Raw genomic sequence first — 27,482 nt, 5'->3', positions numbered from 1 at the left:
AGTTTAGTTAGTAATTAAAATGTATGTTTCTTTAGGTGTCCTCAGTGGTCTGCAGTGGCACTGGCACGTTGCCTCTGCTGCTTTGCCCTTTACCTCCTTCGTTCTGCTCTGCCTTGCTCCTCGCACGCCGTTTGGGTGCTTGCGCTCTGCGCATTCGTGTCTCTGAACCGTGGGCTCTGGGCCCGAGCATCTGCCGCTTTTTAAATATATTTTGTCCCACAGCAATTGTGACTGCATTGGAATGAATTGAAATTAAATGCTTTTCTACCAATGCAAAATAAAGTTTCGTAAATTAAATGGAACCGGTTGCCTACTCTTAATATACTTACTTACGTGCCTTCAGGCTGTAATACTCTATTTCCCCAGGAAGTCTGGGGTGGCGTTGTTGGAGAATCTATCATAATTAAGGATTATGATTATAATTTACATTCTGTTAACCCCTCAGCTGCCACACTTTGTATCGCTTTGGTTTTGGGCACCCACCGGCATAATCGGTTTATTTAGTCTTTGCATATTAATCTTTCATTGCTTGGTTATCTTTTTAGTTAATTGTTTACATTTTCTAGATGGACTAAAGTCTCCCGAAGATAAATTCCTTGTGTGTTCAACATACGTGGCCAATAAAAGTGATTCTGATGTTTGCCCAGTGACAACAAAACTTTCGCTTGTTTACGCGTTGATGTTTCAGCCACTATCTATATGTTCAAATGTTCCCATTGACATTACATCGAGGCACTGCTTTTTTATTTTTTTTTTCTAGTGACCTTGTCAAACTTACGGCCCACGGGCCGGATCCCTTTGGGAAGAAAGGGGACCATTTCAAAACATATTTTCACTACATTTCATCATCCCACCAGCATAATCATATATAGGTCTAACAGATTATACATATTATGAATTCTTTTTAGAAAGATAGACAGATATAATTCTATAGATAAAACTGTTGTGGGCAAAATGTAGTAATGATGCCAACCACTACTATGTGTTAACAAATATAGTAGCAATGTAATAACTTTCATTAATAAATGTCAAACTTCTCAACAAACATCTTCAAAATGATCTCAGTACAAAAAAAGACAAAACACGAAAATACTGTGTGCATGGCCTCGCTGTCAGTGAATTCCTTTATTCCAAGGGACATTGAACGAGTGGTGAGCAGTGTGGCTGCTGACGTCCTGACATACTACGGTGAGCGTATTGCATCACTTCCTGTTATGTCTCGCTCTATCGCTACTACCGATCGATAGCTCGGTAGCTAAAGCTAGATTGTTTATCCTGTGTATTTTCTTACATTTGTCTCTAAATCACTGCACACTCTGAGTAATCGAAATAATCACCAAGCACCCCTGCTAGCTATCTATAGATCTTTTGTTTGCGTTAAACTACGTGCTCTCAGGCTAACTTAGCAGTTAGCTTCTCCTACAATGGCTTCTCTCCCTGCCTCTCCCTCTCCTGCTCTCTCTTGTTCTGTGTGCCAGATGTCTAGTTACTCCTCGTCCTCCTTTACTGATAAAGGTATCTGTATTAAATGTAGTTTATTTATAGCTTTGGAGGCGAGGGTGTCTGAGTTAGAGAGCAGGCTCCGCACCTTTGAGTCAGAGTCACAGTTATCTTACGCAGCAGTAGTTAGCCAGCCTTCTGTAGCCGGTGCGGGCCGACAGTGTTAAATCTCCCCCGGTAGCTCCCGAGCAGCCGGGAGGCAGTGGCTGGGTTACTGTCCGAGGGAGGCATAGTAAGAAAACGAGGCTCACGACTCCCCACCAACCACTTCATGTTTCAAACACATTTTCCCCACTCAGCGACGCACCCGCTGAGACAAAAACTCTGATAATTGGAGATTCCATAGTCAGAAAGGTGAAGTTAGCGAAGTCAGCGGGCATAGTTAGGTGTATACCCGGGGCCAGAGCGGGCGACATCACGGCTCACTTAAAGCTGCTGACAAAGGCTAAACGTAGATTTGATACAATTGTAGTTCATGTCGGCACAAATGACTCCCGACTTTGCCAGTCGGAAATTACTAAAGTTAATGTGGAGTCGGTGTGTAGTTTTGCTAAGACGATGTCGGACTCCGTAGTTTTCTCTGGTCCTCTCCCTAATTTGACCAGTGATATATATATATATATGTATAGCCGCATGTCTTCATTCAACCACTGGCTATCGAGGTGGTGTCCAGTAAACGATGTGGGCTTCATAGATAACTGGCAGTCCTTTTGGGGAAAACCTGGTCTGCTAGCTAGAGATGGCATCCATCCTACTCTGGTTGGTGCAGCTCTATTATCTAGAAACGCAGCAGAGTTTATTAGTCCCAAACCCTGACAACTCATCAGAGTTCAGACCAGGATGCAGAGCTGCAGTCTTACACACTTCTCTGCGCTTCCTTTAGATCTGTTTACCTGCCACTATAGCTGCCCTTGTGACTGTAAATCTAACTGTAACTCAGTTAGATCTTCTTATAGCTGTAACCCTACTTATACTATAGATATACTCAACAAAAATATAAACGCAACACTTTTGTTTTTGCTCCCATTTGTCATGAGATGGACTCAAAGATCTAAAATTCATTCCAGATACACAATATTACCATTTCTCTCAAACATTGTTCATAAATCTGTCTAAATGTGTGATAGTGAGCACTTTTGCTTTGCTGAGACAATCCATCCCACCTCACAGGTGTGCCACATCAAGATGCTCATCAGACACCATGATTAGTGCATAGGTGTACCTTAGACTGTCCACAATAAAAGGCCACCCTGAAATGTGCAGTTTTTGCTTTATTGAGGGTCTGGGGACTCAGAACCAGTCAGTATCTGGTGTGACCACCATTTGCCTCATGCAGTGCAACACATCTTCTTCGCATAGAGTTTATCAGATTGTCAATTGTGGCCTGTGGAATGTTGGTCCACTCCTCTTCAATGGCTGTGCGAAGTTGCTGGATATTAGTGGGAACTGGTACGCGCTGTCGTATACGCCGGTCAAGCACATCCCAAACATGCTCAATGGGTGACATGTCCGGTGAGTATGCTGGCCATGCAAGAACTGGGACATTTTCAGCTTCCAAGAATTGTGTACAGATCCTTGCAACATGGGGCCGTGCATTATCTTGCTGAAACATGAGGTGATGTTCATGGATGTATGGCACAACAATGGGCCTCAGGATCTCATCACGGTATCTCTGTGCATTCAAAATGCCATCAATAAAATGCACCTGTGTTCTTCGTCCATAACAGATGCCTGCCCATACCATAACCCCACCACCACCATGGGCCACTCGATCCACAACATTGACATCAGCAAAGCGCTCACCCACACGACGCCACACACGCTGTCTGCCATCTGCCCTGAACAATGTAAACCGAGATTCATCCGTGAAGAGAACACCTCTCCAACGTGCCAGACGCCATCGAATGTGAGCATTTGCCCACTCAAGTCTGTTACGGCGACGATCTGGAGTCAGGTTAAGACCCCGATGAGGACGACGAGCATGCAGTTGAGCTTCCCTGAGACGGTTTCTGACAGTTTGTGCAGAAATTCTTTGGTTATGCAAACCAATTGTTTCAGCAGCTGTCTGAGTAGCTGGTCTCAGACGATCTTGGAGGTGAACCTGCTGGATGTGGAGGTCCTGGGCTGGTGTGGTTACACGTGGTCTGCGGTTGTGAGGCCGGTTGGATGTACTGCCATATTCTCTGAAACGCCTTTGGAGACGGCTTATGGTGGAGAAATGAACATTCAATGCCCGAGCAACAGATCTGGTTGACATTCCTGCTGTCAGCATGCCAATTGCACGCTCCCTCAATGCTTGCGCCATCTGTGGCATTTTGCTGTGAGACAAAACTGCACATTTCAGAGTGGCCTTTTATTGTGGGCAGTATAAGGTACACCTGTGCACTAATCATGGTGTCTGATGAGCATCTTGATGTGGCACACCTGTGAGGTGGGATGGATTATCTCAGCAAAGCAAAAGTGCTCACTATCACACATTTAGACAGATTTGTGAACAATGTTTGAGAGAAATGGTAATATTGTGTATCTGGAATGAATTTTAGATCTTTGAGTCCATCTCATGACAAATGGGAGCAAAAACAAAAGTGTTGCGTTTATATTTTTGTTGAGTGTACTATGTCTGTTCTCCGCCCCACACCTGTCATAGGCAATTCCAGCCTCAATAAAAGAGGCGTAAATCATAACAATTTAGTCAAAATCAAAACTACAAATACGATTTGGCAAAAAAATCTAACAATTAAATGCGGCTTACTAAACATTAGATCCCTAGCATCTAAATCCCTCCTGGTAAATGAGCTAATATCAGAGAATCATATTGATCTACTTTGTTTAACTGAAACCTGGCTTTCTCAGGATGAATATGTTAGTTTAAATGAATCCACCCCTCCCAGTCATTTGAATGCTCATATAGCTGGAGACACTGGTCGAGGTGGTGGAGTAGCAGCTATTTTTAATTCTGGTCTTATAATCAATCCTCGACCAAAGCTGAATTATACCTCTTTTGAAAGTCTTGCACTCAGTGTTTCACATCCAGTCTCTAGAACTTTTCAGCCAGTTCTAATTGTTATAGTTTACCACCCTCCTGGCCCATATTCAGAATTTCTATCTGAATTTGCAGAATTTCTATCAAACATAGTTCTTAGCAGTGATAGAATAATTGTTGTAGGTGATTTCAATATCCATGTGGATGTTGTTAATGACAGTCTTAGCACGGCTTTCATGTCACTATTGGACTCCATTGGCTTCACCCAGGGTGTAAACTAACCTACTCATCGATTTAACCACACCCTGGATCTTGTTTTAGCTTACGGTATTGAAATTAACAGTTTGTCGGTTTTTCTGGAAAATTCTCTATCAGACCATTTCCTAATAACTTTTGATTTCTTTTTACCAACCTTAACTCCTCTTAATAAAAAAGTACTCTCTAGAAGTTTAAATGATAATGCTGTAGCTAAATTTAAGGAAGCTATTTCAGCTGCCTTTGTTTCAGTTCCATCCTCTAACCTAGTTGAAAACTCCTATAATCACTTTAGTCCCTCTCAGCTGGATCAGTTTGTAGATAGTGCGGTGGATTCACTTAGAGTTACTCTGGATTCAATCGCCCCCCTAAAACAGAAGCCAATCAAACGACAGAGATCAGCTCCATGGTACAACTTAGAAACCCTTACTCTAAAACTAACGTCACGTAAATTTGAAAGAATTTGGTGCTCCACCAAAACGATAGAATCTCGTTTAATTTGGCAAGATAGTCATAATAGATATATGAAAGCTCTACGGCAGGCCCGCACTGCCTATTACTCGTCTCTTATTGAAGAAAATAAAAACAACCCTAGATACCTCTTCAGCACTGTAGCCAGGCTGACAGAGAGTCATAGTTCATTTGAGCCATCTATTCCTTTAGCCCTTAGCAGTAATGATTTCATGAGCTTTTTTAATGATAAAATTTTAAACATTAGAGACAAAATTAGCAACTTACTACCTTTACTTAGTGCAGATTCCTCCTATATTTTGGATACAGCAGAAACGGTTCCAAATTCTGATACTAACCTTGACTGTTTTTTTCCAATTAACCTCTCAGAACTAAATTCGATCATTTCTGCGTCTAAACCATCAACTTGTCTTTTAGATCCAATCCCAACCAAGTTGTTTAAGGAAGTCTTTCCTCTAGTTAGCAGCTCCATACTAGATATGATCAATTTATCTTTAGCAGCAGGTTATGTACCCCAGTCATTTAAAGTAGCTGTAATTAAACCGCTCCTTAAAAAGCCTACTCTTGATTCAGGAACTCTAGCTAACTATAGACCTATATCTAACATTCCTTTTATTTCCAAGATCTTAGAGAAAATGGTAGCTAATCAGTTGTGTGATTTTCTCCACAACAACAGCCTGTTTGAGGAGTTCCAGTCGGGATTTAGAGCTTACCATAGCACTGAGACTGCACTAGTTAGAGTAACAAATGATCTTCTGTTAACCTCAGACAGGGGACTTCTATCTGTGCTTGTCCTGTTAGATCTTAGTGCTGCTTTTGATACAATTGACCATCAGATTCTGTTACAGAGACTAGAACAATTGCTTGGAGTTACAGGGACTGCTTTAAGTTGGTTTAGATCCTATTTATCAGACAGGTCTCAGTGTGTTCATGATGAGTCCTCTTTGTACACCAAAGTTAGCCATGGAGTGCCTCAAGGATCAGTGCTTGGTCCAATTCTATTTTCATTATATATGCTTCCCCTAGATAGTATTATGAGAAAACACTCCATACTCATTGCTATGCAGACGATACTCAGCTCTACATAGCAATGAAGCCAGAAGACACCAACCAGCTTCGTAAACTAGAAGCCTGCCTCAAGGACATCAGGACCTGGATGACCAGAAACTTCTTACTGCTCAACTCAGACAAGACTGAAGTTATAGTGATTGGACCTAAAAACCTTAGAGAGACTTTCTCTGCCGATATGACAGCCCTTAGTAGTATTAGCGTAGCCACTGTACCACTGTTAGGAACCTAGGAGTTCTGTTTGATCAGGATATGTCCTTCGATTGATACATTAAACAAATTCCAAGGACAGCTTATTTTCACCTTGGTAATATCTCTAAGATCAGGCAGATCCTGTCACAAAATGATGCTGAAAAATTAGTTCATGCATTTGTTACCTCCAGGTTGGATTACTGTAATTCTATTTTAGCAGGGTGCTATGGTAGATCTCTAAAGACCCTTCAGCTCGTCCAAAACGCTGCAGCTCGTGTTCTGACTAGAACTAGGAAAAGGGACCACATTACTCCTGTATTGGCTTCTCTCCATTGGCTCCCTATAAAATCTAGAATAGAATTTAAAATCCTTCTGCTCACCTACAAAGCTCTAAACGGTCAGGCACCATCCTATCTTAAAGGGTTAATTGTACCGTACTATCCGACAAGAACATTACGTTCCCAGAATGCAGGCCTGCTCGTGGTGCCTATAGTCTCTAAAAGTACTATGGGAGGTAGAGCCTTTAGTTATCAGGCACCGCTCCTTTGGAATCGTCTACCAGTCGGGGTCCGGGAGGCAGACACACTAGGTACTTTGAAGAATAGACTTCAAACTTTTCTTTTTGATAAATCTTATAGTTAGGGCTGGCTTAGGACCAGCTCATAGTTATGCTGCTATAGGCCTAGACTACGGACGGAACTGGCAACAGGATCTCTTATCTCTCTCTCCCTCTTTCTCTTCCAGCTTTCATATCTTATTACTGCTTGTCACTATCTTTATATTCTAACCTCTCCTTTTTTTGGGAGCTCCTGAGCTCTCTGAGCTCTCTTAGGTTCCTTGGGACTAAGAGAGCTCAGCATGCTATATAAATTAAGATTGATTGATTGAAAGTCACAGGCTCAAACTGGTCAAAGACAGCAGAGCAAGGCACCAGGCTTTTGCCGCATCGCGCCCTCCTGCACAGCAGGGACCTGTACCTGCGTCCAGATGGCATGAAAGTGTTTACTGCAATAATGTATTGTTGAATAAAGGTTTGATCACCAAATACAAAGGAATGATTAGATATCCATTGTATGAATGATTGTTGCTCACATTTATATCATGTCAGTTATTATATGTCTTTTAATCTAATTGTTTGAGATCTCAGTTCAGAGATTAAAGGTATTCTGTGAAGAGCTTGTAGGAGTGATTACACATTCCAACATGTGTTTATAACAATCCCCTTAATATTTTTAAGGTCACCGTTACATAATTAAATCAAAACCTACTGTAACTCAAAAGTGTCAGTGGGTTAGGACCTTACTTTCCCCAAAATAAATCTAAAGAGCACTGGAGGAAATTAAATACAGGCTTTACTCCGTTTTTAACAAAAAACAAACCAAACGTCTTTGCCACAGAAAAGCAAATAATATCCTCCTTTAACAGTCAAGGAAAACATTTTCAAGTCCACTGAAAAGGGATCCGGAAGGGGAAAAAAGTATATTCCACAAAAAAAAAACATTCGTTTGGCACTCACCGGTCTGGCGGCCTACTTCCTTTCCGAGATTGTCCAGGGTTGAATCAGGTCTCTTTTTGTGACGTCCGGTCCTCCCAACTCCAACAAAAAAAACCCTGTCCAGGAGGAAACACCGCGACTTCCAAAAACCCCTATTCCCTCATCTTCATCCAGTAAAAAAAACCCATCTCTCTTCAGCCACACCGTTCCTCTGCTCACTCCTCACCAAAACAAACAAAATCCTCTCCGAACATTTCCCCCTCTCCCTTTGTTCACCTCTGCTCCGCCCCTTTCACACACCTGTGTATCCTTAGCTAATGAGGTCCTCACTCCAGGCACACAGGCAGGGAGATCACACACACACACATACACACACACACACACACCCACACACACAGGGACCTCCCTCACAGTAGTGGCCATGTCACATGTTTGATGTGGCCCTTTAAACTGAATCACTCACCAACTCAAACACAGGTTTAGTTTAAGGCCCTGAACAGTTAATCACTCACCCACTTTTATATAGGTTGAGTGAGCCTTGATAGTTAATCACTTAAATTGTCTTCTCCTTAAAAACAATTAGTTACTAGACTAGATGTCTGCTTGTGATAAGAAACAGGTAGGAAGTGTCTTCCTCTACAGATTGGACAAAGGATTTGGGAATATGATGCACCAATGAGAGAAGGGGAACCAAACATCAGGAAACACATCATTTGGAAAGCTGCCCAATCAGAGGCAGGAAACTGCACATTCTTGAATGCATAATTTGGTTAGATAATCTCTGTCTAGTGGATAAAAGGGTTCAGGGAAAGATAGTCGGGGCTCAGACTTCATGAACTGACCAGGTATCTGTCTGTTGTCAGGGACACGTAGTGTTGAACCCAGAGACTCTGTAACTTCTATTCTTGATTCATCGGGTTAATAAACTCTGTTAACCTGAAAGAGACGTCTTCAGTCATTCCTCTCATCCCATCAAAAGAATGCAAAGAGAGATTCAAGGTCATTATTTAAAGGAGTCAGATTTATATTTACAACATTTAGGAAAAGGATTAAATAGCAACTTTTACCCTTCACTAGTTATTAAAAATCCACACTTGTCCATCCAACAGTCACACCCACGATATTGTTGCCATATCACAGTGTTCGTATGATATTTGGTTTGCACCTATTGCACATTATCTACTGCCATCAAGCATTCTATAATACTGTATACAAAACAATACCATTACCTCATTGTGGTTTAGTATATCCGGCATACTAATCATTGGCTTTCCAAGCCCACTCATGGGCCAGCTCCAGTTCCTCAGAACCATTTGGGGTGAACTGGGAAGGTTCATACCTTTGAAAATCTGTCCTTTTCACGATGTGAGGAAAATCTTTTCTGTCCTCGTGGTTCTCTGGTGAACATGGCAGGAAATTGCCTGGTGTGGGAATGACAAAAGGGTTTGTAAAGGAAAGCACATAGTCTGCAGTAAGATTAGAGGATTATGCACATGTATGGCTTTGGTTTATGTTTTTTACTTCACTTCATTGTCAATTATTTAAATTTTAATTGGCCAATCAAAAACATTAAATACAGTGTGCCAGACGTCAATATTCAGTACTTCAGAAGATATAGACCACTGTCATTTAAGTGAACTTGTGTAAATTAATAAACACTACATGACCATAAACTAAAGCTACATACCAAGATAAATCATAAAATCATGCATGGCCCTGACATGTCTCACCCTGGTCTCATCAGGCTCAGGGGTCCCAGTGCTGCCCTGACATGTCTCACCCTGGTCTCATCAGGCTCAGGGGTCCCAGTGCTGCCCTGACATGTCTCACCCTGGTGTCATCAGGCTCAGGGGTCCCAGTGCTGCCCTGACATGTCTCACCCTGGTGTCATCAGGCTCAGGGGTCCCAGTGCTGCCTGCAGCTGCCCTGACATATCTCACCCTGGTGTCATCAGGCTCAGGGGTCCCAGTGCTGCCCTGACATGTCTCACCCTGGTCTCATCAGGCTCAGGGGTCCCAGTGCTGCCTGCAGCTGCCCTGACATATCTCACCCTGGTGTCATCAGGCTCAGGGGTCCTAGTGCTGCCCTGACATGTCTCACCCTGGTGTCATCAGGCTCAGGGGTCCCAGTGCTGCCCTGACATGTCTCACCCTGGTGTCATCGGGCTCAGGGGTCCCAGTGCTGCCTGCAGCTGCCCTGACATGTCTCACCCTGGTCTCATCAGGCTCAGGGGTCCCAGTGCTGCCCTGACATGTCTCACCCTGGTCTCATCAGGCTCAGGGGTCCCAGTGCTGCCCTGACATGTCTCACCCTGGTGTCATCAGGCTCAGGGGTCCCAGTGCTGCCCTGACATGTCTCACCCTGGTGTCATCAGGCTCAGGGGTCCCAGTGCTGCCTGCAGCTGCCCTGACATATCTCACCCTGGTGTCATCAGGCTCAGGGGTCCCAGTGCTGCCCTGACATGTCTCACCCTGGTCTCATCAGGCTCAGGGGTCCCAGTGCTGCCTGCAGCTGCCCTGACATATCTCACCCTGGTGTCATCAGGCTCAGGGGTCCTAGTGCTGCCCTGACATGTCTCACCCTGGTGTCATCAGGCTCAGGGGTCCCAGTGCTGCCCTGACATGTCTCACCCTGGTGTCATCGGGCTCAGGGGTCCCAGTGCTGCCTGCAGCTGCCCTGACATGTCTCACCCTGGTCTCATCAGGCTCAGGGGCCCCAGTGCTGCCCTGACATATCTCACCCTGGTGTCATCAGGCTCAGGTGTCCCAGTGCTGCCCTGACATGTCTCACCCTGGTGTCATCAGGCTCAGGGGTCCCAGTGCTGCCCTGGCATGTCTCACCCTGTTGTCATCAGGCTCAGGGGTCCCAGTGCTGCCCTGGCATGTCTCACCCTGGTGTCATCAGGCTCAGGGGTCCCAGTGCTGCCCTGACATGTCTCACCCTGTTGTCATCAGGCTCAGGGGTCCCAGTGCTGCCCTGGCATGTCTCACCCTGGTGTCATCAGGCTCAGGGGTCCCAGTGCTGCCTGCAGCTGCCCTGACATGTCTCACCCTGGTGTCATCAGGCTCAGGGAGGCACTCGTGATTGGCTGTAAAGGAGTGAGGCATCTGATTGGCTGCAGACGAAAACACATTTGTGGATCGGAGTGACGCTAGATGAGTCTCAACTCCACACACACACACACACACACACACACACACACACACACACACACACACACACACACACACACACACACACACACACACACACACACACACACACACACACACACACACACACACACACACACACACACACACACACACACACACACACACACACACACACACACACACATGCAGGGAGGTTTACAGATTAAAAGCACTGAGACAAATGTGTGTTTGACAATTTATATATAAATGTAACAACTTCCAAAAATGTATTTTTGATTTGTACATTTGTGAATCATCACAATGTGTTTACAAATCTTATTTTTATATATTATTTTTTGTGTATTTATACATGGATTGAGACACATTTGTGTATCGAGTCATATTTATAAACAACTGTCAAACACATTAGTGAGTCCTTCTTCGTGCAGTTATTCATTATGAGACTGTTCTAGCTCCATACGTGTGGGCCACATCGAAGACAAATCAAGAATCCAAGCCCCAAAATACTGGACTTGGTTTTGGTTTCTGATCACTTGTTTATGCAGGTGCATTTCAGCTATGCTTTTAAGTTTGACCAGGAGTGCGGCAGCAGTCATTTGGCAAGGAAGGCAAGACATTTCACCACGCAGGAGGTGCTTGAGGATGAATCCTCATCTTCCTCTGAGGCTGACACGGAGTCAGAAGCTGAAGATTTGGACTCCAGCTCATCTGAGGTCTCATCTGAAGATGAGAGCGAGGAGGAAGCAGAGACAGGATTTACTTCCTGAAATGGAAAGATCTGTTCTCCCACCAACAATGAGAGTCTCCGCTTCATCCCAGCAGCCAGACGGTTGACCCTGGGACTGACGCACTCTGCTGCTGCCAGATGCAAAGACCCAGTTTCCAGTTTTTGTGTCCTGCTGACAAAGGAAATATTTGAGCACATTGAGGCCATGACACATTTGCACAGGAGACAATCCATCCCGGAGTGGAGAGATGTGAACACGCTGGAAGTGCAGGCCTATGTGGGGCTGCTTGTTTTAGCCGGAGTTTACAGATCAAGAAACAAGTCCACCATGTCTCTATGGCGCTTTCACCCGATCAGCAGAGCACTGCGCTTTGATGACGAGCTCTCCAGACCCCGCCGCAGGGATGACAAGCTGGCAGCTTTCAGGAAAGTCTGGGGGGATGTGGACCTATCGGCTCCCAGTGCTGTTCAGCCCAGATGTCCACATATGTGTTGAGGAACAGCTGGTCCCTTTCAAAGGACGATGCTCTTTTAGACAATATATGCCTAAATAAGCAGTGAAGTATGGGCTGAAGACATGTAGTGATGTCAAGACCTCCTACGCCTGGAGACTACATGTTTACACAGGCAAAGAGAGGTGAACCAGGGTATGAGGGTGGTCCTGGAGATGACCGAGGGGACATGTCGTGACATGTGACAACTCTTTTACATCGTTCCCGCTTTGCTTCAGAGAAGAGGAAGAGAGGTCCTCTCCTCAAAGTTTGCTTTCACTCAGAATTGTACGATGGTGTCAATCAGCGCACGACGAGGGAACAATGTGCTCCTCCTCAGCACTAAACACCGGGCTCCTGATGTCAGCAATGACAAGAAAGAGCCAGAAATCATCGTGGACTACAACCGATGCAAGGGAGGAGGGGATCACCTTGATAGTGTAGGGTTTTTTCAAATAAGCATTTTCATGTAAAATAAATACAAGCTGAGAAAGAACATTAGTTTGTTCAGTTGTTTCCACATACTCGAGCTGGAGGAGGACCAATAGGTGGCCACTGGCCCTCTTCCACAACGTCCTGGATGTGTCACTCTACAATGCCTCTGTCCTGTGGATAGCCATGGATCCTTCGTGGAATCAAAGCTTATTGGAGGAGGCTGTTCAATGAAGAGGTTGGAGAGATGCTTGTGACACCTCACATGTAAACCCGAGCCCGTCTTCCCCGCTCATCAGCAGCTCCAGAGATGGTCCGGAGTCTTCAGCTTGTGAATTTTGCACAGAGACAAAAAGAAAAATGTGCAACCGTTGCTGCAAATGTGGCAAATTGTGCTGCAAAGAACACAGCCTGTGCATTTACAGCCTCTGTTGTACCTGAGGTGCTCTCTCTCTCTCTCTCTCTCTGTCTCCACACTGCATTCACAAATGTTCTATGTATTTCTTTCAATGTTCATGTTCTAAAATAAATGTTTTTCTTGTTGAAACTAATCGTTTGAATGTACTTTAGTTCACAACAAGGCAATATGCATTTAGTAGGGAAAACACGTTTGACTTCAACATTGGAGGTTTTTACAGCAGTTTATCTGCCTCTACAAGTAGGTCAGTTCTTTATGAAATGTGACACTGCAAAGAAAACAGAAGTTACTGCCAATCTTTAACCAATCCCAGGGTGTCATGGTTTGGTTTTGTTCTGTTTTGTTTTAGTTTTCATTATTTCTCGTGTTCTGTGTATGTATGTTCCTAGTGTGTTTCCCTGTATCCTTGTGTTCTTCTATGTTGCCTGTTAGTTTATTTCCTGTCTTGTGTTTTAAGTCTAGTCTTTAGTGTTTCCTGTTTTATTTTGTAGATCTGGTTTTGGTGGTGGTGTCTGATGGGTTGAATAATATAAATGTCCCTAAAGCTGAATCTATCAACAGACTGGATAATATTCACGCAGCATATCACGGCCGTGGTTCTAATCTAACAGACAACACTGAGACTCTGTGCAGGCTGAGAGATAGACCCTTTAATGTTCAGTGTGGAGTCCTTATATACAGCACAACAGATGTCACAAATTCCTTCCCACTTTAGATATTTCTGTACATGGTATGAAGAATCACATTACCTTTACTCCTTAAATGTCAAACCTCTATTTGAGGAACACTTCAACATTATACATTATACTTTTGTGATACCTCATATAACATGTTTCTCTTCAAATATGGTAATATCTTCTCAGAATAAATCATAGTCTGCTAACAGCAAAATCATCTCTACAAGATGTAACCAAACTGAACATATTCACAGAAATTCGTACTATCAGTGTCAGTGTTGGGTTTTACTTTGTACTTGTCCTCAGTGTTCTGGTCTTGTGTTCTTTGTTCCTTGTGTTTCCCGCCTTAGGGATTACCCTGATGTTCCTCACCTGTCTCGTTAGTCTCACCTGCGTCTGATTACCCCTTGTCTATTTAGTCTCTGTGTTTGCCTCTGTTTGCTGTCGGTTCATTGTCATTGTCTCGTGGTTTGTCGTTGTCCTGGAATGTGTTTCATCTCTCTGCTCCCTGTGTTTCTCATTGTGATTTTTGGATTTTTCCTTGTAAGTTTTTGTTTTATCTTTTTGTTAAATAAATCTTAAGTTATTCTGCACTTGGGTCCCCCCCCCCCCCCCTGTTTCCTGCCTGCTCGATCGTGACACAGGGTCTAATAATAATAATAATAATAAAAAGCATCACATTCTGGTTGAAATGATTTTTTTTTTTCATTTTATCTTTTGTTTGTTTTTTTGAACATACTCCCTAAATAATGCTGGGTCATTTACATGACCCAATTGCTGGGTCCTGAGCTGCTGGGTCATTTCACTGGGTCGGGAATATTGACCCAATATTAGGTGATTGAGATAGGCTGAAGTGATCCAATGGCTGAGCTGGCCTTGTCACAACCCAGCGCTGGGTCAAAAGTCCCGCCCACTTCTCTCCTCAAACGTCAAACGTGTTTTAACGTTGGACTTCGATAAGTACCTAAAATACATTTTTTAAACATAATTTTCACACTAAACTATCAATACACAAGTACTATTAATAATAACAGAACAATTATGGCAAAGTCATTACTTTTTACTTGTTGACTGGCGTAACATAACGTTTTTCAGCTAGTTAACTTACTTTGAGTTGTAGCAAATATAACCGTAACCTAGCATCATTTAGTTTGTTAGTTCGTTGGTTAGCATTAATTTAGACTTTCAGTCTTTTATTTTCTGTTTTCCAATATGACCCATCATAATGTTAGATGGCTGCTCATATCCTACTAACATTAATGTTGGTTAAGTTAATCACTTTTCAACGTTGACGTTACTCTACATCATCTTGTCACATAAGGCTGAATATCCTTTTAATGCACCTTAACATTTACTTTGGTTCATATAGCCCTAACGTTAAACGTTGTCATTCATCAGACAGGGGACTTTTTACTGACGTTAACATTAGTCCATGTCACAAGGCCATCAGAGAAATATTAACGTTATAGTGATCGTGTGGATTTACATGTTAACTTTTAGCTTTGTTTAAATGGATAGTTGTTGTAAAGTGTCGAGTCATCCCAGGCTGGTGAAGATGGTAATGTTAGCCTGTAACGATAACAGCAGGTGGCAGGTTTATGATTAACAGAGATGCGAGTGTGATGGTGAGAAATGACTTAAGATATTATAGTCTCTTGCTATATTTACAGACGTGTTAAAGAGCATATTGCAGGTTAAAGACAAAACTTAACTAATCATAGGAAAATACGTTAACAATACTGTTTTTAAAGAAGTTCAGAAATGAATAACCCACAGGGTCTCCTGGAGACATTTTAGTCTTTGCTCTTTACTTCCACATTCGGCTGTGACGTAACGTAAGGGAGTCCCGCTGAATCCCCGTCTGTTTAACATAGAAAATCATGGATCCGAGTGTCACTCCCGTCAATAAAGAGGAACAAAATCTGTATTCCTTTACATATGATGGTCCTCTGGCTTATTATTATCAGCCTGTTAGATGTGATAGAGAGCAGGAACAGGGCAGGATTAGGAGGAATAAAGGCCTCAGGAGAGAAGCTGTGGTGTGAGGAGAACCAGTGGAGAATAGAGCAGGTGTCCTGGTGAGCGGTGTTAGCTAGCGATCTGGGTAGTGCTGTTTTCACACACAAGCTTTTGTTAAGTGTGTAATCATATACAGTAACTTAACCAACAAGTCTTGGTAGGTTAAGTGTAAAGTGCTAATCATTTCCTTTTACATTGTATGGGCTTGCCCTGTAAAAATGGCTAAACGTGTTATGGTGCCACAGCGCTGTGTGAGAGAGGGAGAGAGAGAGAGAGAGTGACAGAGAGAGAGAGAGATCTACAGCTTGTGCAGATGCAGCACAAATGTCTTTATGTATTTTTTATTCCCTGTTGTTTAAATAGTAAATAAAGTATGGTGCTGTATAATGCTCCTGCGCGTCACAGCACGCGTCCACTGAACGTAATCCAAACGCACATCAAAACAGCGCACACACTCCACAGCTGTTGCACATATATTACTACAATTAAATTGTGTTTTAATGGGAGAGAGGACTGACAGAAGTAAAGCTTGTGTTTCTGTTTGTTTCCAAACGCTCCAAACTGTGTGTTCTGTCTTTCTCCACAACGCACACACACACACACACACACACACACACACACACACACACACACACACACACACACACACACACACACACACACACACCCAAACGCTCTCTTGCAACAGAGTTGGATTAAATGATAAATCGTATGACTACATATACTGTCTCCAGTGTCTGGAGATTAAAGAAAACATCAAAGTGTCTGTTCGATAGTTTCTGAGGTTGTGGGAATAGTTCAGCCAAAATACACTATAATCAAACCACATAATCTATCCGCTATGCGCCCAGACTGTGCGCCGCGTAAATTCCATATTATAATCGGACATGCCTGAAATCGCTGTGCGCTTTGAGCAATCACAATAGTGAACGTAGAGACAGAGAAGGATAACAGTTGTAACTTTTGTTTGATAGGTGCTTGTGTGGGAAATGTCAGCCCATGGCTTCAGCAGTGGAGAGTCTGTGCTGCAGGGAGGAGAGGGCCTTCTGGGCGTTAGTGGAAAATCTAACCCCCAGGCGAGAGCCAGACGTAACATGCCTGACACAGCACCCAGCTTTTGAGGCTTGCTGCCTAAACCCCTTTGTACTGCAAATTGCATACATGACCTTCAGGCAGGAGCATGGTCCCCTTGAGGCCAGTAGACATGAGTAAGTGTAGGGCAGAATCTATAATTGTGCTTTTGTGTAAATAATAGGATCAAGTTTAATTGTAAGTATTTTGTCCCTATCCCCAGGCAGTATCGTTACACAGCTTACAGGCAGGTGATCCGCTGGGCCTATGGCATTCTGGGGAGACACATTAGGAGGCCCTTACCTTCCTGTGTTGTATCTGCCATCAGGAGACAATTTCCAGAAGAGGGAGGGATTTATAAAGGCTTTCAATGGCCGATTTTGGAGGAAAATTAAAGGAACACAATCACTAACTGGACTAATCGGTGATTTTTAAAAAAAAAGCTGACCATGCTGACCGCATGACCCGACTCAAAAAAAATGGGAGACAACACCAAGTTTAAGTTTAAAAAAAATATTTATTAAACCAGAATAGAACAATTAGTCAACTTGCTTTTTTAACTCGAATTAGACCTAATTAATTGTCAAAGTCAGTAGTGTGTGATGTGCATGAGTGGTGCGTGTAGGTGTTGTGAAATGCAAACATAACAAAATGTAACTTAGTCTAACATTCTCAAACAAAATGGACTATACCTGTGAAGAAGATCAGAGAATAAAAACTATTAACATGCTCTTATGTTAAACATTTACAGTTCAGTAAAAAACAACAACACATGAATGCATAGAAAATTGAGGGATCAAAAAATAGCAGTATTTCTACATTTTGTAAACAAAGCAGATATCCATAAGGGATTTGACTGACAAAGAAGGAAAAGATTTTTTTTATAAAACAGCTCTCTAATGGTGGACTGCAATAACAATTTTAAATGCTAAGAAACTGGTCTAAAGTCATTTTTTAAATCTTGAATGCCGTTCAAGATACAGTCCAACAGCCTCATCCTTGGTGACCCTTTGGCACGATGAGGAAAGAGGGGAAGGTGCAGTGGAGGTCAAGCTAGCACTGGCCTCCCGTAGTGCTTGTGGGGATCCGCTGTAGCTCTCGCTCAGTGACTTCATCAGGGAAAATGCATATTCTGAGAAAGGAAAAAGATGTTTTGATCAATTTCACTGTGGCTATACTTTCACTGGCTCAAAAAAATATATTATATGATAAGCAGACAGCCTACCGTATGATGGCTTTTCCTTGACAGGGCGGACTACCCATCCACCTTTGCGAAACCTTGTGGTTGAAATGCAGAGCAGCTAACAGAAGCCTGTTGATAAAATAGAAGAATAGATTATGCAGTTTAAAAGTTGTAACTGAAACAAATTGTACAGACGTTTCACATTTATAAAATATTTTTTTGTACTGTTCATGCTGCTGTGTTAGACTGCATTAGTTTAAGTATCACATACCTGCTGTACATCCCAAGGAAAGAGAATCCAGTGTGCTTGGGTGCAAAGTGGAGGATGAGGGAATGAAACGCCTCCAGGGAGAAAGTCTGGTGTTGTGGGGACAGCTGCCGAACATCCTTCACCAATGCCTTTCTCGTAGCCACACTCTCCAGTTTGACGGCAACTGTAGATCCGGCATTAAAACATGTAAGAAAAGAATTTAACAACTCTTTATGACTGCCTTCAAAGAGCAGCTACACAACAAATGCTATACAAAGGTGTATAGCATGTATTAAGGTGTATTCTACCTGGTTCAAGCCATTCCATGTTCCTCGCTTCTCCCTCCAGAGGTGGATGTGCACATCTGGGGAATGCAGGATTACCATGGTCATGAATGTCCTGAACATGGTTTACCAGGCTTTCCCACTTAGCTGCCATCACATCTGGATCCCCATCTGGAGTGGAAGCTGCAGTCCAGTATAGATGGTTCACTACAGCTGGCCTCCACAGCTTCAGGTCTTCACACTCCCGCTCCTTCGCAGCAGCATCCAAAGCTTTTTGTAGGCCTGTTTTTAGTACAGAAACACAAGTTGGAAAATAATATGCATCTTATTACCATTACTGACATAACAATTGGGAAAAAAATAAGAAAACATTGAGATACATACTTTTCCCAGTGTGCCAGATGTCAAAGAAATGCCTGGTTCCTTTTGGACACATCTCCTCCCGCACCCACTTGGAAACCTAAACAGCAGGACACAACATATTGATCATAAGAAAATATAAATCCTGTGTAATTATTATGCAGATTGTTTTATCCTTGGTTTATGTACCTGACGATTTCTGTCAGTGATGAGAGTTGCCACTTCCATGTGCTTCTCCTTCAGAAACTCCATGCTGCGCTTCAGACCCTCCAACTCACACCAGTTGCTGTTAGGGACCTCTGAGCTCTTTGAAAACAAGGACACGTTACTAACAGTTGAATTAGAAGGTAGCAAAACATTTTTATTGATAGCATATCCTTACCTGGACAAGTTGAAGATCGAACACCTTGTTAACTCTGTCCTCAATCAAAGAGTATGTGCCATACTTGGCACAATGTCCCGGAGAGTCTGACCTATACATGTCAAAAGTGTCATTAAGACATTGAACAACAAACACAACGCAATATATTGTATCTTCAAATACTGTTTATACCCGTTTTCTATATACAGTTTAATGTGTAGTACCTGCAGTCACCAGAGAGGATTAGCCCACCCCCCATCTCGTTCAGTTGAGTGATGAGCTCTGCCTGCTCAGTCTTCCAGGCCTTTACGATGGTGGGGATGGTGTACAGGCGCTGATGGCGGAAGAAGGTGCTTGTACCGATGCATTGAAGCCCAAACAGTTTTAACATCCTTATTGTCTGGGTTGCCATGCAACCTGAAAAGTGGATGGCCCCACTCAGTAGGAGGTTACATGCAGGCATGTTTCGGTGCAGCATTGGCTGGTTCTGCCATAACCGCGTATACCCACAGGCTGCACACACCGAGGAGATATACATTAAAAGCAGAAAAGTTACAAAACTTTACACAGTGAGTTAACAATTAAAAATGATAAAAGAAATGAAATTATCCTAATTCTATCAAAACATAAAAATTGACATGTTGTACATGAAAGTTTATGTTTTAACTGTTGATGGCAGTGATCCTCTTACTTGCTGTATTTTTATGTATGTTCCCTCCTGATGCTCTATGTGACCCTGTGTCTCCCCACAACACGAAGGGCAAACAGTGAACAATGACATCAGCTGGGTTTTGCATACAACAAACTTATCAGCAGGGCTGAAAGAAAAGAAAAAAACACACATTGATAATACAATTTGTTGAATAACATTATCATGAAGGATAATTCAGATTCAGAATTAAAGTCCATCTGTGGGCTATGTCCATAAACTTCTCATGCAACAAGAAATGTAAAAAACTTTGAACCTGCTTGCCTTTTGTTCGGACAAAATGTTTATAGTAATGGAAATGAACTTTTACCTTTTCATTGATATTCCGAATCTAAAATGAAATCAAGAATTCTTACTTGAGATCTCCACGAGATTCCTGTAGCAGCTCTTTGATGGCTTCCCCACCATCAGATATCTCGCTCATGTTCTCCGCTCCATGACTGATCCCCAGGTTCGTTCATTCAGAGGAGGAATCTTCATCTCTGTGTGCAGGACTGGGCCACGGAGTTGATGTATGTATCTCAGACATTTCTGTCTGAGTTCCCACACTGACCATCCTGGGGCTCATCTGGACAGCTGGGGTAAAAAGAGAGCAGGCATATTTGGAGTCATATATATATATAAGAGACAGCTATAAAACCCAATGTAACAGCTTTGCAAAAAAAACCCCCAAAAAAACAGTCTACCTTTACAGGGCTCACTTCAATAAGGTTTTGAGTTGTGTGTGTGTATATATAAGCTTTTAGTGATAGTAATGTTTATCAACATTACATTTTGAGAAAGTAAAGTTGTCCTACCCATTGAACGATAGAGGGGTTTGATGTTACACTGAGAGCCACAGTGTAACACTGATGGTGTAGGATCCGCTGGAGAAAGGCACTCCTGTTCTGGAACTACAAGTCCTGAGGCACTGGCTTCAGCCAGCGCCGCTTCGTTATCTCCGAGAACCTGGACAGACACAAACATCACACTGAATGAAAACATGGCAAATAGAGATTCACCAGTTACTAACAGCACATAATTTGCTGGTAAAACCGTAGAACAGATTATCAATTTAACTTTTAGATTGTCATTGCATTGCGCAATGAGCAACGACACGTTCCCAGACTTGCTGTATAGCTCTCTCAAAGTCTAGACTCTTTTAGTTATGGACAAAAAACACACTTACAGGTGAAGGCTACTACAGCCACACATCACATTTAACGGGTAACTGTAGTTGTAAAGTTCTTATAGCTGATGGTTTTAATTGTCCCTGATTTCAGGGGATGCTAGCCGAGAGGTGCTAGCTTACATGGCACATGTCCCTGATGCTATCTAAAGTTAGCTTGAAGGCTTCGATATTATTAGTTATTAAACAAACGTTCTTCTACCAGTTGACATTCGTATATCCACTTGAAAAAAATGGAGACGTACGGTGCTCAGTTCGCGTTTCCGTCGGGCAGCTTCTCTGACAGATCCTTGTTGACCTCTGCCTCCGGGAGCCGGGCTAGCTGCTACTGCTGGTGAACCTGTCATTGCCTGTATTGACGGGACCGCACCCGCCATCAGTCTCACCCGGTTCAGGCTCCGGTAACCCATCCTAAACTCCATCATATCGCCAGGCACATAATCCTCCTGCCGAAAATGAGCATCACAGACGACGGTGTTTCTTGTGACCGACGAAGAAATAAAGTCCCGTCTCTTAACCTGTACGAAACGAACCCAGGCACGAAAGCTAACGCCATTTCTCTTTCTATTGGGAAAACAGTGGACTCGATTTCCCGTTAAGATTGTATTCGAGCATCCAGCACAAACGCAATAATTAACCATCTTAATGACTGGCCAAATGAATTAAATACGTAAGAAACTCAAGAAACACGATCCGAAGTCTGCTCTGTCGATCACTACCACATAGGATTTAAGCGGATCAAAGCAGAGTCAGAGAACGGGACTCCCCTACGTTACGTCATATGACGCGTTGTTGAAAAAAAAGCGAGTTCTAAACAGCTATGCTAAAACAGCCACTTTCTCCTCTCAATTAGAGCACTTATGTGTTGTAGAATATATTAAAAAAATAACCTACTTATTTTACAGCCATTAACAGACTATACAAAATATTAATTAAAAAAATTTTTTAACCTGCAATATGCTCTTTAAGTTGTGTTTTTATGTGGTTTAGGTGAAAGTTCTTCTAATGTGTTGATGTATTTATCAGGAGACACCAGCAGGGGGCGTAACGGCAGTAATGATGACACCACTCAATATACAGATTGAGCTGAGGAACGTGTCTCATCTCCTTCACTCATAGAGCCTTTTTCAGGTAAGAAATAGAATAAAAGTGGCGTGTCTTTTGCCCTGGGTGTTAGATTAAAGTGTATAGTCCTTCCAGAAGTTGTTTGTTGAAAAACGTAATTTTCTGTGAAGTTTAAAGAGAAACGTATTAGCACGAGTTAGGCTAACAGTTTAGCCGGCTTATTCGATTAGCATCACAAATGCGTAGTTGTACGTGGTCCTGTGTTACAGTGTACATCAGTGTTGTGAGTTTGTGTTTGTTTGTAGTCACCTATGTGTGTGAATATGTTGTGAACAGTCAATATACAGACTGAGCTGAGGATGGTTTTGAAGGATAAAAGTTGCTATTTCATCCTTTTCCTAAATGTTGTTAATAGAAATCTGACTCCTTTAAATAATTACCTCAAATCTCTGCGCATTCTTTTGATGGGATGAGAGGAATGACTGAAGACGTCTCTTTCAGGTTAACAGAGTTTATTAACCCGATGAATCAAGAATAGAAGTTACAGAGTCTCTGGGTTCAACACTACGTGTCCCTGACAACAGACAGATGCTGGATCAGTTCATGAAGTCTGAGCCCCGACTATCTTTCCCTGAACCCTTTTATCCACTAGACAGAGATTATCTAACCAAATTATGCATTCAAGAATGTGCGGTTTCCATCCTCCGATTGGGGCAACTTCCAAATTATGCGTCTTCGGATGAGTGGTTCCCCTTCTCTCATTGGTGCATCATATTCCCGAATCCTTTCACCTTCTGTAGGGGAAGACACATCCTACCTGGCCTGTTTCTTATCACAAGCAGACATCTAGTCTAGTAACCAATTCTTTTTAAGCAACAAACCATTTAAGTGATTAACTATCAAGGCTCACTCAACCTATATAAAAGTGGGTGAGTGATTAACTGTTCAGAGCCTTAAACTAAACCTATGTTTGATTTGGTGAGTGATTCAGTTTAAAGGGCCAAATAAAAACACATGTTGGAATGTGCACTCACTTCTACAAGCCCTCTTCACACAAACGCCTTACTGAAAAGTCAGACAATTTTATTAACACACACACACCTGGAATAAAACATGATAAAACAACTGGTATAATATAAATGTAAGCAAACATCATTCAAACTGTAGATATCAAACCTTTCCTTTGGACCGGGTGATGAAACTTTATTGCAGTAAGCACTTAGATTATTAGGCCTCTTTCTGCTTATAATCAATCAGTTTCATGTCATGATAATCTGCCTGTGACTGTGTGTCTATGTCAGCAGCCAGCAACACTGTTAAACATGGTGTGAGGTGACTCCCCTCTGATCAGAGACTGATCTCAGACTAGATGAACATTTGGACAGGTCAAGGGAGCTGAAGCTATTCTGTTTAAATATGACACTTGATTTAAGAACAGGCTTTCAGTGAAAGGCTTGTATTGATCATAACGTCTAAGCATTTAAAGGCTAACTTCATACAGTATAAGGTATAACTACACACAATCTTTTAAATTACATTTTAACAGGTTGAAGGAGTCATAGCAGCACTGTCATTGAGATGGAAATAACAGAAATGTGTTTCCTAGAGTGTCAGAACAGTAAGATTTATGATTGTTTCTGTTTTTCTATAGATATTTAATGGATGATTTTGTTGGTGAGACACTGGCGGCGTGGCACTTGGAGCTGTTGACACCAAAGTTTGAAGGTGAGCGTGTCTTTGTTTGTATTTCCTAATTGTGTGTCTAAGATTTTATAGCACATTGCATGTACAAGTAACGCTAAGAAATAACTAGGGCTAAATGTTTCTGCTGTGCTGTTTTAGGTTTGTGTGAGGATGAAGTAGAAGAGTTTAATAAATGAATTTCATTTTTTATTTTCATTTGCTGTTAATGCTTCCCATCTGTGTGTGTGTTATTAATGTACTGTCCTCTTTAAAACATACGTCTGTGACAGGGACATACGTACGAGCGTGAAAGCCTGGCTACCGCGGATGGTCTGCTCTACTCCAGGCCTCGTGATGGGGGTTTAGGGCTAGTGAAACTAGGCTCGTTCATTCCAGCCCTTCGCCTCCGTCGCCTGGTGAGCATGTTTGCATCAGAGGACTGCTTCACAAGGGTGGTTTCCAGCGCCACCCTCCCTACCAAGATGAGGAACTTGGTTCAGTTGACAGCAGGGGCTCCTGTTGACGGGGCTAAGGCCTGCAAAGTATTGGTGGCAGGAGGGCTGAAAGCGGTTTCGTCCTCTGCCTGGCGGGATGATGAATTTGCGAGATGGTGTGGCCTAACCTCCCAAGGACTGGGAGTGTCAGTCTTCTACAATGACAAGATCAGCAATGCCTGGCTGTTAAAGCCTGCATGGGTGCTACGCTTCCAATCCGATGTCATTCTGGCTCTGCAGGCTCGGACCAACATGTTAAAGACCCTAGCGTCAGGGGCGAGGGGACGTCCGGGTAGAAAAACACTCGTACAATGTCGCTTGTGTGGGTTCGGCAGGGAGACCATGCGACATGTCATAAGCCTGTGCCCGAAGCTCCGAAAGAACCGCATGTTGAACCACAACAAAGTCTGCCGGGCTCTTGGGAGGGAGGCCAGGCGTCTCGGATGGAAGGCCGTCCCCGAGGGGCACCTGACTGCCCCTGACGGTAAGGTGGGAGTCCCTGACCTGCTGATGATTAGAGGTCATACGGCCTTGGTGGTCGATGTTGCAATTTGTTTTGAAGCTGGGCCCGACTTCCTCCCAGCTCGGGAAGACGACAAAACCAGGAAGTATCGACCTTTTGTGCCGGCAGTTCGTAGGGCGTACCCCCACGTACGGGGCTTCCCAATGGGTGCCAGAGGCAAATGGCACAGACCGAACGGCACTATTCTCTCCTTGCTCGGCCTCAGCAGCCGACAAATCAAAGTCTTTGGTACAGGACTGAGCAAGTTGGTGCTCCTGTACACGTTGGACCTCCTTAGGGTCTTTAAAAAGCTCACTCGCCCTCAATGAGCTCCTCTTTGGCTAGACACATGGCATTGCCAGCTTACAGACAGCTTGCCAGCTTACAGACCCAGGGTTAAAGTCACCAGGTATGTGTGTGGCCAGAGGGGGCTTCTGCTGCACACTTCAGGACTGCTTTGAAACCACAGACTGGGAGATGTTTAAGCAGGCAGCCACCTACAACAACCACACAGACATGGAGGAGTACTCTGACACTGTTACCTCCTACATCGGCAAATGCATTGACGATGTCACCACCACCAGAACCATCAACACCCGGGCTAACCAGAAGCCATGGCTGACATGAGAGGTACGCGGGCTACTGAGGGCCAGGAACATCGCCTTCAGAGCTGGGGATGCAGTCGGCCTGAGAACAGCGAGGGCCAACCTGTCCCATTGCATCAGGAAAGCTAAACACAGCTACTCACTTAAAGTAACCAGACACTTCAAGGACAGCAGAGACGCGCAGAGCCTGTGGCGTGGTATCCAGACCATCACGGACTACAAACCCAAGCCACAGACCGGTGACAACAACACCTCTCTGCTGAATGACCTAAACAGCTTATTTGCCAGGTTTGAAGCAAACAATAGCATGCCTGCACAGAAGACCACCCCTCCTCCCCACGACCAGACCCTGTACCTGACTGCAGCCAGCGTGAACAGAACCTTCTCCAACATCAACACCCGCAAGGCTACAGGTCCAGACAACATCCCTGGCCGTGTGCTGAAGGACTGTGCAGAGGAGCTCAAAGATGTCTTCACAGACATTTTCAACACTTCTCTTAGGCAGACTGTTGTTCCAGCATGCTTCAAAACAACCACCATCATACCCATTCCAAAGAAGCCATCACCATCCACTTTAAATGACTATAGACCCGTTGCACTGACCCCAATCATCATGAAGTGCTTTGAAAGATTAGTCATGGCCCACATCAAATCCTCCCTTCCCTCCACCCTAGACCCCTACCAGTTTGCATACCGGGGCAACAGATCAACCGAGGATGCAATCTGCTCTGCTCTTCACCCAGCCCTCACCCACCTGGACTCCAAAAACTCATCCGTCAGAATGCTGTTCATGGACTTCAGTTCAGCATTCAACACCATCACCCCTCAGCAGCTGATCGGCAAACTGGAGCAGCTGGGGCTCAGCGCTTCCCTGTGCAACTGGCTGCTGGATGTCCTCAGTGAGAGGCCTCAGACTGTGCTCCCCTCTCTTACATGCCCAAGAGCTTTTTTCTCCCCCTTCCTTTAAACTCACAGATCCTTCCACCATGAGAACTAAGTGCTCAAGTCTTCTATGCACAATTTTAGGTTCATGACGAGCAGCTTAAAGTGCAACTTGTTGAATTTTTAACTGGCGTAGACTTAAAGGACTTCTGTCCTGAGTATGTTTTCAACCCTTTTAACTTAAACAGAACTGATGATGATACGGATTCTACTGATCCAGATTCAAATTGTCTTAAACTTAACAGCAATGTGTCTACCACTTGTGAATTTCATAATGTCCAAAAATTTAAAAGTTTATATGAGGGTTTTTCAAATTCATCCTATTCCACTTGTCATTTGAATTCTCGTAGTCTTCCTAAAAATGATGATGACTTTACTAATTATTTATCCTCTCTTAATCATGAATTTTCTATTATCGCCCTGTCAGAAACCTGGCTGACTGATTCGACAGAAATGTTATACGTTATACCTTTTATATAAGGCAGTTCACCGTTGTAGACCACAGAGAACTGGAGGGGTATCAATGTATGTTTATACCAGCTTACAATTCTGTGCTAGAGAAGATTTGATCCATGAATTTAAAGGAGTGATGTTGAAACCCTTTTTATAGAAATTGGAAGAAATGTTATCATTGGATGTGTTTACAGGCCTCCCGACACAGACTCAGTAAGTTTTAATGATATGCTTGGGTCAACATTAGAAAGAATAAATATGGAAAGAAAATTGTGTTTTCTACAACGAGACGTTAACCTTGATTTACTCAAGTGTGATTCTCAGGCTCGGACCTCTGACTTTCTTAAATATATTTTGTTTTCCAGTTATTTTTATTATCTTATTAACAAGCCGACAAGAGTGACTAAATCATCTGCCATTGACAATATCTTCACTAACTGAGTGAATAGTACAACTAAGGGCCAGATTT

The 27,482-nt window shown here is 43.2% G+C and overlaps 2 protein-coding genes and 1 long non-coding RNA gene across 4 annotated transcripts in view; 2 read left to right on the top strand and 1 right to left on the bottom strand.

The window, feature by feature from the left end:
• LOC306827397 overlaps positions 1-157 on the top strand; it is a 651-nt gene extending 494 nt beyond the window's left edge. Inside the window, exon 3 of the long non-coding RNA XR_013779627.1 lies at positions 36-157. This is a non-coding gene — a long non-coding RNA (uncharacterized lncRNA). The remainder of the gene's footprint in view (positions 1-35) is intronic.
• LOC306826662 (uncharacterized protein) overlaps positions 1-27,482 on the top strand; it is a 242,344-nt gene that overhangs the window by 130,216 nt on the left and 84,646 nt on the right. The gene's annotated exons all lie outside the window — the stretch shown is intronic.
• Positions 18,279-20,519, bottom strand: LOC306826661 (uncharacterized protein). Its single transcript, XM_079348118.1, has 7 exons — positions 20,412-20,519; positions 20,084-20,210; positions 19,617-19,905; positions 19,414-19,504; positions 19,221-19,337; positions 19,056-19,131; positions 18,279-18,953 (listed from the first exon to the last, which is right to left on the bottom strand). Exons 2-7 carry the CDS (start codon positions 20,187-20,189, stop codon positions 18,631-18,633), a joined length of 1,002 nt encoding a protein of 333 aa, XP_079204244.1. The 5' UTR covers positions 20,190-20,210; positions 20,412-20,519; the 3' UTR covers positions 18,279-18,630.

Source organism: Symphodus melops (genome assembly GCF_947650265.1).
Source record: "Symphodus melops genome assembly, chromosome: 7".
Lineage (NCBI taxonomy): Eukaryota > Metazoa > Chordata > Actinopteri > Labriformes > Labridae > Symphodus > Symphodus melops.
The sequence above is the reverse complement of the archived record's forward strand: the minus strand, read 5'-3'. Positions and strand labels throughout refer to the sequence as shown.

What these genes read in the sequence shown, in the direction of transcription:
- LOC306826661 (XM_079348118.1), bottom strand. Translation starts at nt 20,189, where the DNA reads ATGCAAAACCCAGCTGATGTCATTGTTCACTGTTTGCCCTTCGTGTTG. An exon ending in ATCCTCTCTGGTGACTGCAG is followed by an intron (nt 19,505 to 19,616) that starts GTACTACACATT and finishes TGACATGTATAG; the next exon opens with GTCAGACTCTCCGGGACATT. An exon ending in TCACTGACAGAAATCGTCAG is followed by an intron (nt 19,132 to 19,220) that starts GTACATAAACCA and finishes CCTGCTGTTTAG; the next exon opens with GTTTCCAAGTGGGTGCGGGA.